The following is a 13504-nucleotide window of genomic DNA, read 5'->3' as shown; positions in this document are numbered from 1 at the left end:
TGGGCCATCTGCCGAGTCGTCGTTCGAAGATTGAATGCGCGGGCCGCCGACATATTGGGTTGCTGACTTTTGTTCAGCTCCTCGTTCTGCCGCTGTCTCGACAGATCGGCATTTGCACCAATCTTGCAATGAATACTCGGTGCCGTACTCAACACCTTCAGCGCGATGCCTGCATCCTCTGGATCAACCACCGACGTCTCGCTCGCAGATTTGTTGACACACAAGGCCGGGACAGTTTTCTTTCCGAAACAGAGATGCCGCTTGACCAAAGCACTGGATTAGAGCTCACGCAGCTGAGCCAAGCTGATGCGGTAGACACTGTGGTGGATCACAGTCTGGAACTCGAAGATCTGTCGAGTAGCGATGACCTTGTATCAATTGAGACCGCGAGTAAGCCGAATTCTGAAACCGGGGCAGTAGAACTCCCCGACATCTTTCCGTCCTGCCCTAACTGTGCGTCAGGAATTGAGTATGTTGAAAAGGCCGTTCAAGTGGATCTACTCGAGTTGGAACTTCCAGTCGAGATGGTGACTTGTGCGGTCCAGACTGCCCCATTTGCAGCCTCGAACGATGAATGTAATAGCATCATTTCTGAACGTAGCGATGATAAGAAACACCTTGACGATCGCGATGAGGAGGCGAAGACAACTGTCGACGTAGGCTGCGATGCAGTGGATATTGCTAGTGAGAATCATTTCGAATCGGAGGAAGCTGCACACCCGTCTTTGTCTTCTTCGAAGCAAGAACCGGATGACGTAACGGCGGACGTGGAAACTGAAGAGAGCGTTGTTAATTTGCCAAGTGAGACTTCGAGTAAGCCAGAATCTGATCCCAGGGAAGTGGAGCTACAGTCCGACGACATTTCCTCTAGCAGTAGCTTTGTATCCGACATCGGCTTTGTGGACGAGGCCGTTCAAGCAGATCCATTCGAGTTGGGGCTTCAGGTAGAGATGGTGGATTGCTCGGTTCAGACTTCCTTTACTGTAGACTCTACGGTTCCTGAAGAAAGTGACGACGGAGCAAACCTTGGAGATCGTGCCGAGGAGCAAAAGTCAACCGTTGATGTTGGGTGCGACGCGATTGGATTCACGGACGAAAGTCATGATCAATTGGAGGAAGACGAGTCCCAGATTTTGGCGACTACGCCCTGCAAGAATGACGAAACTGAGGGACTTGTTGTACCAAGCGCTCAAGATCTCGTTGATCGTATGAGCAAGTCTCTCTCCGTCGAGCAACCGACACACACCACGTTACCAAACGAGAAACTGGACCTGATGTATGAAATGCTGCGCGAGATGCGTGGCATATACGTGCAACAGCCAGTAGTAGAGCCTAGTATCGCGAAGCTAAAAGAGGTTTCTGAGGACCACAACCGTGTCACAGAGAAGAGCAAGTCGCTGGTGTACCAAACCAGAAAGATCCGAGATAAGCATAGCAGTTGTCCCAGCTCTCCCATTTCACGAGTCTCCAGTGCTCACCGTGAACGACCAACCCCCTTGGGTAAGAGTTCTTCTGGCACGTCACAATCAGGTCCAATCAAGATCACAATGGACAACTGCGTGGAATATAAAGACAAGCGCTGTAGTTGTCCCAATTCACCCGTCACTCAAGTACCAACCTTACTGCGATCACCAGGGGCTTCACTGGTTACAAACTTTGGACGCACGGGGGGATTAAAACCCACAACTGAATTTGCTTACAATGCGAAGAAGTCTTCGTCTCAAACGCAGCTAGTTGGACGAAGTAGGGCCAACACAATATCTCGTCTTACTGGCACTCAACCAATACAACGTACGTCATACCGCGACGGCGATGAACGGAAGAGCTATCGTCGTGGTACTTATGGCAACACCCATCAACTTATGTCGTCGGATTTGGGATCATTCCACAAACGATATCACAGTCAAAGTGAGGAAACGAGTACTCACTCATCTGCGCATTCTCTTTTCGCGCAAGACTCGGAGACCGAGCGCATCGCTCGAATAATGCAGGGAAGTATGAATTATTGGATGAAAGATGACAGCAGTTCCAGTGGTGGTGACGAGTTTGAGGAGGAGACGGACGAGGATTGCTATTTCTAAGCTCGACTTTACTTTCTGGGCTTGGCTCGTCGGGATCCTGCTCGTCTGAGTTTCTCATAAAATGAAGCTTTGGGCGGTTGGTGCTCGCTGACTGAGTGATCGGAGCGCTCGGTGCAGTCTTCAGTATCGTTGCAACTGCTTGAAGATATCGAGTTTGGTGCTGCGAGTGAAGGGATTGCTATCTCAGGAAGGACCTTGCTACTTCGCATTCGCTCGAGCAGCGACGTCCGCTCATACACTCGCGATGAACTGTTTGTGCAACACGAGATTTCCTATTGTGCAGCAAGAAATAGTGAGTTTCAGTTCGCTCAAGACCACAAGAAATTCCGTACCCGGTCTTTTGCTTCAACCCTGTTTCGAAGCTGGGCGATAATCGCTTCGCTATCGTGGCAATCCTGGTCTTGGTTGCTTGGTTCTTGGCGACTCGGTTTGCTGTTATCGGTCTGGTTGCTGTGCCAAGCAGCTTGAGGTTGCACTGGTGCAGTGGATTGCTCTCGTTGTCTTCTCAGTTGGTTCTGTAAACTGTCGACGCGTTGCTTCAGTGCTGCATTCTCGTTTTGGAGTTCGCTTTGTCGCTGTTCAACCTCTTGGAGTGAACTGTTTCTTTCCTGCTGTACTTCGTTTTGAGCGATCTTCAATCTCTGCTCCAGTTCTGTGCGTTCAGTTTTTGCTTTTTGAACCAATTTTTGCTGGAGAAAGAAATGGAAATACCATTTTCCGAGGTAAGCTGAAGTATCTGTACGTTTATATGTAAATTCAATCACCTTATCACGCTCACATGCGTCGAGTTGACCTTGCAGAGTCTCAATCATGTTCTCGAAACGTGAACTATTGCGCTTGGCCTCCTAAAATAAATAAGCATTGAGAATATTCAGCAAAACTTGGTAATACTCCTTGAATTGCAGCATCTTTACCTCACGCTCACTAGCGTTCTGCAGCGCCCGATCTTTCCACTCGTTCGCTCGACGCTCCGCATCCTTCACCTGGACAATTCAAAAGAAAGTCGAAGCGTTAACACCCGTCGGTAACTAGAAACCTTCCATGTGTACAACTCACTCTGTCCTGCATTGCTAAAAGCGCGTGACGTGACGATTCTTCTCCTCGAGCTTGATGTTGCGCAGATTCCTTCTTCAAACATTCCAGATAATTATTCTGACTTTCTTTCTGATCTTCGATAGCTCGCACGTGCTCTCGTTGAAGACGACAGATTTCACTTCCATGTTCTTGTCGTAAGTTTTCTAAGTCGTGAGTATACTCACTCTTTATCTTCTGAGTAGATGTCGTGCTCACACTTAGCTGTCCTTGCAATGTATCTGCACGCAGACGCAGAGCTTTAATCTCATCTTCCAGTTTGTATTTGTCGTCCTTGTATCGTCCATTATCAGCAAGTAGCTGAGCTCTCGTCCTCTCAAGGTTTTGCAGCTGATGTTTCAGCTGGATAATCTCACTGTTCATCTGTGAGCTGGACTTGCGCTCAGTGTCGCTAGCAGCCACGACTCGACTAAGTTCTTCTCGAATAGCAGTAAACTGTCCTTCCAGCTGTCTTGCGGTACTCGACTCCAGCTCCACGCGCTCGTTCATAGCCAGAAGCTGCTGCTTCAGAGCATCTCGCTCCGTAACAATTTGCCTTTCTGCCACTGTCCATTGCTCTTGTCTCTCTGCGATCTTGGACTCAAGTTCTCGAATCCGTTGCTGGTCTCGATCATTCTCCTCCTTAAAATCTGCTTGCTGTGACTCAGATAGCAGTTTGCAGCTCTCCATCTGACTCGATAAGTGCAAAATCTCATTGCGTAGTTTCTGTTCGACTAGTGAGTACACCAACTTTTGTTCTTCTTCGCGTATCTGAAACTTTCGTTGGGCAACTTCGGATTTTTTTAATTCTTGTTGAAGCTGCTGGAGCTGATTCAATACCATTTGTTTGGCAGTACGATGAGCTTCACTTTGCTCTGATATCTGCTTAATGCTAGCGCTACAAGCTGCCACTAGATCTGCAAAACTACCTTTCAATTCAGCTACTTGCTGCCGTAAATCTCGCGCTACTGAGCGCTCGTGCTCCATAAACCGCACGAAATCCTAACTCGCGATTAGAAACCACATTAGTTTTCTAAATGCACGAACATGAAAGCGGTGTACCCACTCGGAAGGTCTTTTTGTACTGCTCGACTGTCGTCTGCAGAGCCTGCACCTCGGCGAAGACAAAGTAGCTGACGCCACAGAACGTGCACGCTGTGTCTTCGGTTGGGAGTCGTTGGATCTCGTCAGGTAGCGCACGCTCTGGACCTGTGTATAATTCCGCCAAGGTAGGATCACGCAGAGCATTCGGCTGATCCGCCATGACTGTCTGGAATAAATTACAATTATGGAACGGACACTCATTTTTAAAGTGGCGTTTCAAATCTAAAACCTGCTACTAGTAAAAAATCACCTAAATTGAGGTAACAATGAGCTAATTTTGTTACCACGGCAACACTTCTCCCTTTTCAAAGTGAAACATCTTGGCCGAGTCCTCGAGCTTGGCGTTTGCAATGATTTTGGTCAATCCCTTGACGCTGTCGTCCGTGGAAACGGTTCCTTGGAATCCTACCATGGCCGTGTTGACGTATCCTGGGTGCAACAGCAAGCAGCCAATGTTTTCCTCCTTTAGATCGATGGCCAAGCTCTTAGTGATCATGTTGAGCGCCGTCTTGGACGCGCGGTAGCCGTAGACGCCTCCCGACCCGTTGTCCGTGATGCTGCCCATTCTGGACGTCATTTGAGCCACAAAAGCCGAGCCTTGGTCTTTCACAGCAAGGCGGAGATTGGGCAGCATCGCACGCGTCATGAGGAAGGGACCCACAGCGTTTACTTCAAAGTGACGCAGCAGATCCGCCTTCGTGGTCGACTGCAGGCCTTGCACGTCCATGATACCGGCGTTGTTGATGAGCAGATTGATGGGGATGTCTTTTAATGCCTTGGCCACTGCATTGATGGAGTGTTCATTGCTGGTGTCAAGAGATAGCAGCTTCCACGGCTCCAATTGTTTAAGCTGATGACACATAAAGAGAGGGTTGGATGTGGCGTTAAGGAGGGAATCAGGGGATGTTTATAATAGCGTACCTCGGTGGCGCCGTCCACATCACGAGCGCAGCTAATGACCTTCCAGCCCTCCGTCTTGTAGTGCTTGGCGAACGCGAGGCCGATGCCGCGGTTGCTGCCAGTGATAAGCACAGTCTTGGCAGCCATTGGGGCTAAAAAAAAACTGAATTCGAAAGAGGTATGTATGGAAATATACAGGTTTCATCCCTACAAGCTTGTAGTTTAAAGGTTTGCGCTTATGTGATATCACTGTTTCTGACAGGCTACAATGTTTCGCTTGAAACTTGAGCTTACTAAACTTTATTAAATACTACAATAGTAACTTTAGTTTTCCTAAAAGGAAGCTTGGTTGAAGAATGGAGGAGCGTCCTGAGGTGACACTGGTGTACGCCCATGGCTGCAGTTTCTCGAAGGATATGTGGACGCCGGTTCTTGGCCGCTTGAAGAAATTCCCTGTCGTGCAGCGCGTGGCGACGAAGTTCGTCACGTTTGACTTTCCCTTCCATGGGAGTCGCAGTGACAAACAGTTAGCAGAGACTTTGGAAATAGACACCAGCAGCCCCAAAGCTCCGAGAGTCAGAGGAGCTGGATGCGACGACGTCAAGAATTGGTACTTGAAAATAATCATCGAGCAGGTGGGAGGCTGAAAACAAAGTTGACGGATTTCGTTGGCTTCTCCATGGGCTCCGGGGCGCTCTGGGCCACAGAAGTCGCTCATCCGGGCACGTTCGACGCATTGATCCTGTTCGAGCCAGCAATGGACACCAAGACACCGAGAACTGAAGCCATGCGCTCGTTTTTAGCTGCGTCAGCCCTTCGACGTCCATCGTCGTGGTGAGTTCATAGTAGTATAATTCTAGAAGAGAGGATAAATACTAAGCCTATTGTCCTGCGATTTAGGCCTTCGCGTGCTGCAGCGGAAGAATATTTTACGACGTCTGAAGGGTTCAGTGCTTGGGACCCTGAAGTGCTGGCAGCGCATCTGAGCGGCGCACTTTTGGACCAACCAGATGGGTCAGTCACGTTGGCTTGCGACCCGCGGCTTGAAGCCTCGCTCTACTCCATGACGCCGCTTCATTTCTCCGACGCCGAGCTACAGCGTCCCAAGTGTCCTATCTACTTGCACTGGGGCAGTCGCTCTCAAATGTGCTTCGAGAAGAACCTCAAAGCAATTGAGAAAAAGTGCCCAGATATCTACAAAGTGCGCGAGGCAATGCCAGGGCTTAAACACTTGGTCGTCATGGAGAATCCTGCCCTCACAGCGGCAAACATCGCTCGAGAACTGGAACAGCTCGCTCCATACAGACAGATCTCAAAGCTCCAAGTCCTGTCGTTACCAACTTGAAGTGAGCTAAATAATCCCCACGTCATCATTTCCAATTTTTCTCTTTAAAAACGAGCACATTAATGCCAAGAGCAACGCTGCTCTTCGCCCATGGCGGCGGCTTCTGTAAGCAGATGTGGGATCCAATTATCCGTAGGATGAAGAGCTCACCCGTCCTGCAACAAGTTACAACGGAGTTCGTAACTTTTGACTTCCCGTATTATATCACGGAGCAAAGCGTGACGAATCCGTGACACCAACGCTGGACGTGAGCAATCCGACGAGTCCGAGGGTGTGGCATCCTGCGCAAGACCTGGTGCCGTGGACGACGGCAGAGGTGCAGCGTCAAGTGCGACTATTGAGCGAGAAATCTGATGTAGAAGGGGAGAGACCTACACTCATTGGCATCGGCCACTCAATGGGGGCGGGAGCTCTATGGAACATGGAGGTACAAGACCCTAGCACTTTTGACGAACTGATTTTGTTTGAGCCAGTGTACGGCGAAAAGGACCCAGTAGTGACGGACAAGATCGCGACCTTCTTGGTGGCTACAACGCTGCAGCGGGAGGCGTCGTGGTCGTCGAGAGAGGAAGCCGTGGAGTACTTTGAGACTCTCAAGAACTTTAACTCTTGGGATCGGGAGTCCTTAGCGTCGTATCTGCAAGGAGCTTTGGTCGATGACGCTACGGAAGGACGGTGCTGGCGTGTCATCCGCATATTGAAGCGGCGTTGTATCGCCACGAGATTCTGCGCTTCACTGATCAAGAACTGAAGCGACCGAAATGCAAAGTTCGTTTCTATGGAGGAGAGCGCTCGAACTTGTTCTTCACGCCACATTTTGAGCACGCGGTTAGGCTGAACCCCGACGTTTACTCGATGGGTGAGCCGATGAACAACTGCACGCATTTGTTGGTTCTTGAGGACCTCGAAAGGGCTGCAAACAACATTTTGAACGACCTCGCGAAAGCTTCTCCGTTCCACAAGGATACAACGAGCCGCATGTAGCACACAAAGCACGAGGAAGCCCCAGCAAATAGCTTAGCTTTTGAGCTGTTTCTACTACGTAGTAGTTATCTTTAGGAAATAGAAGCCTACATGCGTGAATGTGGCAGTGTTTGGCCCGTTGAGAGCTCCTCCAGATCCGTCACCACTGCGTTTGCACACTGAGCAGGATCCTCCATCACCAAAGCATGCGATAGTCCTGACATCAGCGGTCTCGTGCGATAAATGTCTGGATACCTGGCTGCCATTTGTCCAAAAGCTTTGCCGTTGTGGATCTTGGATCTGCCTCCTCCGTGGAAAGTGACGCGACAGCGAGGACGTTGCTGGAGCTCGTCGTTGAGATGCAGCGGCGTATGGCAGTAGAGCGAGGCTTCGATCAACGGATGACACGCCAAGACAACAGAGCCGTCGTCTTGGTCGATTAGACCGCCGCGAACATAGCCGGCAAGTGCCTCACGGTCCCAACGAGCAAATTTCTTCAACTTGTAGAAATAATCCTCTGCAACAGCGCGACTCGGCCTGATACCACAGATGTGAATACTCAGCTCATGTGAATAAAAATGTAAAGTGGCAACTGTACCATTTGGCTTCGCGCTGCAGTGTTAACTTCACGAGGAAGTCGACAGTAAAGTCGTTCTCCGGTTTGCGGACGCCGTAACCAGGTTCAAACAGACTGAGACTGGCAAAGGTTCCCGGATGAGTGACCTCTGTCTTCCAGAGCGCCGTAGCACCCATGGAATGACCGACCCCGATCAGCGGCGTCTTGTCACTTTGTCCTCGAGCACGTTGGTCTGCTCGGATCTGCTGCACCTGCTCCCAAACTTGCTGCGGCGCCCACGTCGCGATGTTCCTGGCTGGATGATCCACGCGAGGTTTCTCCGGGTTACTGCGATCCACCTGAGCAGCCACCGAGTGGTCGTAGCTCTCGCCATGCCAAGTGAAGTCGAACGTCACAAACTCGGCGCCAGCGAGCAGCGGTGTTGCCTTTAGACGACGCACGATGGGGTCCCAGCATTTCTTGCAAAAACCGCCACCATGGACGAATAATAGCGTTACCGGCATCATTTCCGAATGATAAAATGAGGATACAGTACCGCGCAGCTTCAACGTGTATGGTGACGTCAACCAGAAGAGATTCATGACAACTAAATCTCAGTATACAGTTGCATACGCGTTCCTGGGCGGAAGCGTCGTTGCCCCATTTCTAAACTCTCAACAAACGGGTGACATAATGTCCACGAAGGTGACGCTTTTGTTCGCGCATGGCGGCGGTTTTTGTAAAGAGACTTGGGATCCGATCATCCGTCGACTGAAGGAGTCGCAGGTTGTGCAGAGTGTTCCGACGGAGATCGTCACGTTCGATTTCCCGTACCATGGCGACAAGCATGACTCGGCGGCGGTGCAGTCTTTTGAGGTGGATCTTAGCAACCCAAAAGCTCCTCGAGTGTGGATGAGAAGCACGACCTCGTCGGGTGGGTGGCTGGCGCTGTGCAAGAGCAGGTGGCGAATTGGAAGGACAAGACCAAGATGGAAGACGCGGAAGGTACAAAGCAACACAAACTCATTGGTATCGGCCATTCCATGGGCTCGGCGGGGCTCTGGGCTACGGAAGTCGCACACCCGGGAACGTTTGACGGCCTCATTCTGTTCGAGCCTGTGCTCGCTCAAAACTCGCCCGAGACCGACTATATGATCGACTTTATGGTCGGATTGACACTGCAGCGAGGAAAGACGTGGCCCTCTCGTGCTACAGCTGAAGAACACTTCCACAAGTTGAGGAACTTTGCCAAATGGGACCGCGAGACTCTCGCTGGATATCTGCAAGGAGGTCTAGTTGAGGCTGACGACGGTACTGTCACCTTGGCTTGTCACCCAAACATTGAGGCGTCCTTGTACTGCCAACCGCCTTTGTGGCTGACGGAGCACGAGCTTCAGCAGCCGAAGTGCCCCATCACTTTCCACTGGGGATCTCGCTCCAAAATGTGGTTCCGTGAGCGATTCGAGGGGTTGCAAAGTAAACTGCCGCACATCTACACGATGCGAGAGGCTATGGAGGGCAACTCACACGTGTTGGTGTTGGAGGACCCAGAGTTGGCAGCGAAAAAAATTGCGCAAGATCTCGTGGAGCTCGAGCCATACACCGCGACGTCAAAGAACAGTTTGCTGAAGTGTCATCAAAGCAACTCAAACTTGAATTTTTACGCTGACATGTGAATGACTTGTATTATTTTTATCAATACCTAAACATTGCTCTTTACCCTTTTTTAAGCTTATTAGCCAACAAATTCCAACTCGTCTGGCGAATTGTAGCTGTCAAGTGTGTTGAGGTCGTCGATAATGGCATTTGCGCATACCTTTGGGTTTTCCATCACAAGGTTGTGCGACAAGTTCTCCAGCGGGGAATGACTCGTGTAGATATTTGGCCACCGTTGTTCCAATTTCGCGAAATATTCGTGTGCAAACAATTTCGAGCGACCTCCTCCGTGGAAGGAAACTGGGCACGAAATAGCCCCCAGTTCCTGGTTGGAGAGCCATAGCCATTCATTACAGTAGATGGAGGCTTCGATCGTCGGGTGGCACGCCAGTGCTACAGCCTCGGATCCATCTTGTACCGGAACAATGGCTCCTTCTATCCATCTCTTGAGACTTTCACGATCCCAAGACGCAAACCCCTTGAAATTTTCACAGAAGTGAACAGCAGCGTCGTAATTAGGCCTACAAACAGCACATCTAAATAGTTAGAGATGATAATTAAGAAGTCAAATAACGAGTTGCTCGCGCACCAGCGATATTCTCGGTTCAACGTCGTGTTGAACATGAATTGTTGGGCCTTTGGGTCACGCGTTCCGGGGTTCTCCACGATCGGCTCGAACCGTCAAACGTACCTGGGTGTTGGGCTTCGACATTCCAGAGGGTAGCTGCCCCAACCGAGTGGCCGACTCCAATAAGTGGTCGTCGCTCAAAGCCAGAATCGACTTCTTGTTGGCGAGATTGCAATATCTCGCGGTGGATCTCGGCAGTATTTCGGACCACCCAGTTTCCCGCCGGATGATCGACAGTAAGTGATGCTTCGTCAACCAGTGCACGCACACTGTTGTCTCTTTTTGCCCCATGGAATGGCAGTTCCACACTTGCAAATTCCACATGCTGCAATAGCGGTGACTTCTTCAGCTGATTCTCGATTGGTTTCCAGACTTGCTTGCAGAAATTGGTGCCGTGTAAAAACAGCACGAGCGGGGATTTCGTCGACATCACCATTTTGTTGTGGATGGCTTTTACTGGAAGAGCAAATTCTAAAATGGCACCCATAACCTCATTCGTCAGGACAGCTTCGCCACGGCGAAGAGCGCGACAAATTTTGCAATACCCTAGGAAAAACTTGTTACAATATACGGATAACTGGCACTGTGGCCTGTTCATTACGAAGTATTGAAACTGAACAGCTAGAACTAGTGGTGACAAGTAGTCTCTGTGCTCAAGCGTTTCAACTTTGTTACGATCTTGCAAGTCTGACCTGAAGCAGTGCATATCATGCTGAAAAGCTTCCGCACAAGCCTTCGGCTTCTCCATCACGAGGTTTGCGCTGTGTCCTTCATGGATACGTGGTTCGTGAAAATGTGTGGTCACGAGACTCGTATAATCACCTTGCTACGGTGAAAAGTAACCAGGCACAACAGACTCGACAGCTCCTCGTCAGTCACCCTGAGTCGCAAACCCTCTTTGCCCATGCTGTCGTCAGCTACTTTGTATGTAGTGTGGTTATATTGCATTCCCTCTAGCTCATTTTGCACAATACGAGATATTTTTGTTGGCTGAACACCGAAAGCCTGTCAATATCATTTGCAGTCCAAAAAAAAGAAATCTAAACGAAGCTACCTGAACAGCTTAACCGAACTCTTTATAACTGAAACCATCGAGGATTCTTACAAACAAAAACTGTAAGCTTGAAATATTATTAAAATGTCGCCGGTAGTAAGCCAATTAAAATTTCAGGAACGGACTTTTCGGTGCGCCTTTCCCGGATCGTACCTAAACGAAATACTTGTACATGTATTTTTGTGCTTGACACAAGTCCTACAGCAAGAACCTCGTTCATGTAGTACAGAAAGACGGACTCCATTGAGAGCCGTTTAATAGCGTATCGTAGTAAGGCTTCTATAGGATAAAAACATACACAAATAGAAGGCCGTTTAAACCACTGTCGCGGTCTCCTTCTCTTGTCGGGGTCGTGTATCTTGTGAAAGCCGACGTCGGAGCTTAGACGTATTAGATGTGTAAAATATACTTGTTTCTTATTTGTTTTCTTGAGAACTTCTCGTAAAAGAAGGAAATTCACGACTGAGAGCTCACTCACCAGCTCTCTACCTTACCAAAGTACCTCCTACCAACACTAGTACCTCTAGTTGTCGTTCGTAAACGGAGTCAGCGTACCACTGTTTGAACTCCTTCGTTCCTTTAAGACTAGGGACGAGGTAGTCGGCGACGGGGAACGAGACTGATCGGGCCTGACACTCTTCTTACGCCGCTCGCTAAATTGCCGTAGGCAGTCGTCCAGAATAGCGAGTCCTTCCTCTAGCCGAAGACCGTGACATTTCTCCCCGACTGCAGCTCGGAGTCCTCGCCGAGTCTCGTCCTTCCCAGCAGGTCCAATCACCGAGTCGACCGGCAGATCTGGAACGATCGACCTCGTTCCAATCGACGTCGAATCCGAATTTCCTTGCGCCACAGAGGTCGTATCATTAAGACCTGCACGCAAATGGTCGAGGCTAGCTCTCTCTCTCCTTTCTCGTAGTTCCTTCCGACTTTCAAGCTTAGCCCAACTCTTTTGTGCGGCCTCAATTCCAGAGCCGTCGACAGTCTTCACCCGTGACGCCCAGTAGTACCTCGTAGCGTGGCTATAACAGCCCAGTACCAAGACGAACACGTTCCCAATGAGACTCGCGACCGAGAATTCCAGTACCACGTCCACCACTAGGGTAGCTAAAGAAACACCCATCCAACCACATAGGGCACCTTCCACTCCTTCGTAAAATACTCTAGGCAGGTAAAACACAAGCGACAATAGCAGTTGTCCCACCAGACACACGCCCATCAGGTACTCGCCCACTCGATCGATCGAGGCTACCGTAGCCTCCGCGATCGCCTTCGTGTAACGACAGCACGACGTCCACACAAGTTGCAACACATCTGGAACGAAGAGACAGATCGAGTGGTGCCACGCCTCACACCATCTGAGACACAGCAGTCCGAAAATGCCGAAGCGGGGTTCATACTTTCGTAACACCACCATGGGAACGAGGAACATCAGCGTGACCAAAGTGCACGCATATTCTCGAGGGTGCAGCTCTTGAGCGTTGGCACCCCGGACGGTAGTGACAAATCGGTCACTACAAGTATACCAAACGAAGCAGATGGTGGAACCACAGTCCACCAAGCTCGCGCTAAAAGCCCATCCCACATTGCGTAAAGGCGTCGTGACCACCCACACTACTATCCCAGCTACGGCACAGACCATCATAGCTCCAGTTCCGATTTCCGGAACGTCACGACAGGAGCCACCGCTTCGATTCCATCGACCCAGCTCCTCAGCACTTCCATCATTTCAGACTGGCGCCGCGTCAGTTAGGAAAGGTCATCCAGGCGTCGTCCGTTGACACCCCTTCCCAAGTGGCGTCAGTGTCACCCAAGTCGTTACCTTTCATCTCGTTCCATTTTTGCACCCTGTCGCGAGCGTCCTATTTCCAACGCCCGTCGCCTCATCGCGATGACGTGACAGATGGTATTATGTTTGACTAGGCGTATTTAGACCACCAAACTAGGATTCCCACCGATCTATGCCAATTCCGTAGCATCATGGATACTGACCCGTCTTCTGAACAGCATATATTACATTTGCAACCACGCGCGCCTCCGATAGGCGTCATTGTGGGAGATATGCGCTCAAATGAGATTATAGCCAAATCCTTCTCGGGTAAGATGGTGCTCATCTTGCAGATCACGGGAAACCCTGGTCATGTCTAGA

The 13504-nt window shown here is 50.1% G+C and overlaps 7 protein-coding genes across 7 annotated transcripts in view; 4 read left to right on the top strand and 3 right to left on the bottom strand.

Moving 5' to 3' along the window:
• Positions 1-1986, top strand: part of PITG_07074 (uncharacterized protein) — a gene marked incomplete at both ends in the record, with an annotated part of 4855 nt that extends 2869 nt beyond the window's left edge. Inside the window, 3 exons of the mRNA XM_002904994.1 lie at positions 78-390; positions 463-1500; positions 1904-1986. Of these exons, the coding sequence (XP_002905040.1) occupies positions 78-390; positions 463-1500; positions 1904-1986 (1434 nt within the window). The remainder of the gene's footprint in view (positions 1-77; positions 391-462; positions 1501-1903) is intronic.
• A 1005-nt stretch (positions 1987-2991) lies between these two features.
• PITG_07073 (uncharacterized protein) lies at positions 2992-4416 on the bottom strand (the record flags this gene model as incomplete). The annotated part of the gene is made up of 4 exons (XM_002904993.1): positions 2992-2995; positions 3036-3049; positions 3138-4154; positions 4219-4416. 4 exons carry the CDS (start codon positions 4414-4416, stop codon positions 2992-2994), a joined length of 1233 nt encoding a protein of 410 aa, XP_002905039.1.
• Positions 4417-4536: 120 nt separating this feature from the next.
• Positions 4537-5303, bottom strand: PITG_07072 (short chain dehydrogenase, putative; the record flags this gene model as incomplete). The annotated part of the gene is made up of 2 exons (XM_002904992.1): positions 4537-5106; positions 5178-5303. The coding sequence occupies 2 exons, from the start codon at positions 5301-5303 to the stop codon at positions 4537-4539; spliced, it is 696 nt and encodes a 231-aa protein (XP_002905038.1).
• Positions 5304-5505: 202 nt separating this feature from the next.
• PITG_07071 (uncharacterized protein) lies at positions 5506-6501 on the top strand (the record flags this gene model as incomplete). Its single annotated transcript, XM_002904991.1, has 2 exons — positions 5506-5990; positions 6057-6501. The coding sequence occupies 2 exons, from the start codon at positions 5836-5838 to the stop codon at positions 6499-6501; spliced, it is 600 nt and encodes a 199-aa protein (XP_002905037.1).
• Positions 6502-6563: 62 nt separating this feature from the next.
• On the top strand, positions 6564-7485 carry PITG_07070 (uncharacterized protein; the record flags this gene model as incomplete). The annotated part of the gene is made up of 4 exons (XM_002904990.1): positions 6564-6697; positions 6766-6817; positions 6869-7131; positions 7173-7485. 4 exons carry the CDS (start codon positions 6564-6566, stop codon positions 7483-7485), a joined length of 762 nt encoding a protein of 253 aa, XP_002905036.1.
• Positions 7486-7571: 86 nt separating this feature from the next.
• On the bottom strand, positions 7572-8547 carry PITG_07069 (serine protease family S33, putative; the record flags this gene model as incomplete). The annotated part of the gene is made up of 2 exons (XM_002904989.1): positions 7572-8001; positions 8063-8547. The coding sequence occupies 2 exons, from the start codon at positions 8545-8547 to the stop codon at positions 7572-7574; spliced, it is 915 nt and encodes a 304-aa protein (XP_002905035.1).
• A 166-nt stretch (positions 8548-8713) lies between these two features.
• On the top strand, positions 8714-9714 carry PITG_07068 (uncharacterized protein; the record flags this gene model as incomplete). Its single annotated transcript, XM_002904988.1, has 2 exons — positions 8714-8896; positions 8941-9714. The coding sequence occupies 2 exons, from the start codon at positions 8714-8716 to the stop codon at positions 9694-9696; spliced, it is 939 nt and encodes a 312-aa protein (XP_002905034.1).
• Between the last annotated feature and the right edge of the window lie 3790 nt (positions 9715-13504).

Source organism: Phytophthora infestans, genomic scaffold (genome assembly GCF_000142945.1).
Source record: "Phytophthora infestans T30-4 supercont1.10 genomic scaffold, whole genome shotgun sequence".
NCBI lineage: Eukaryota > Oomycota > Peronosporomycetes > Peronosporales > Peronosporaceae > Phytophthora > Phytophthora infestans.
This window is presented reverse-complemented; position numbering and strand designations above follow the sequence as displayed.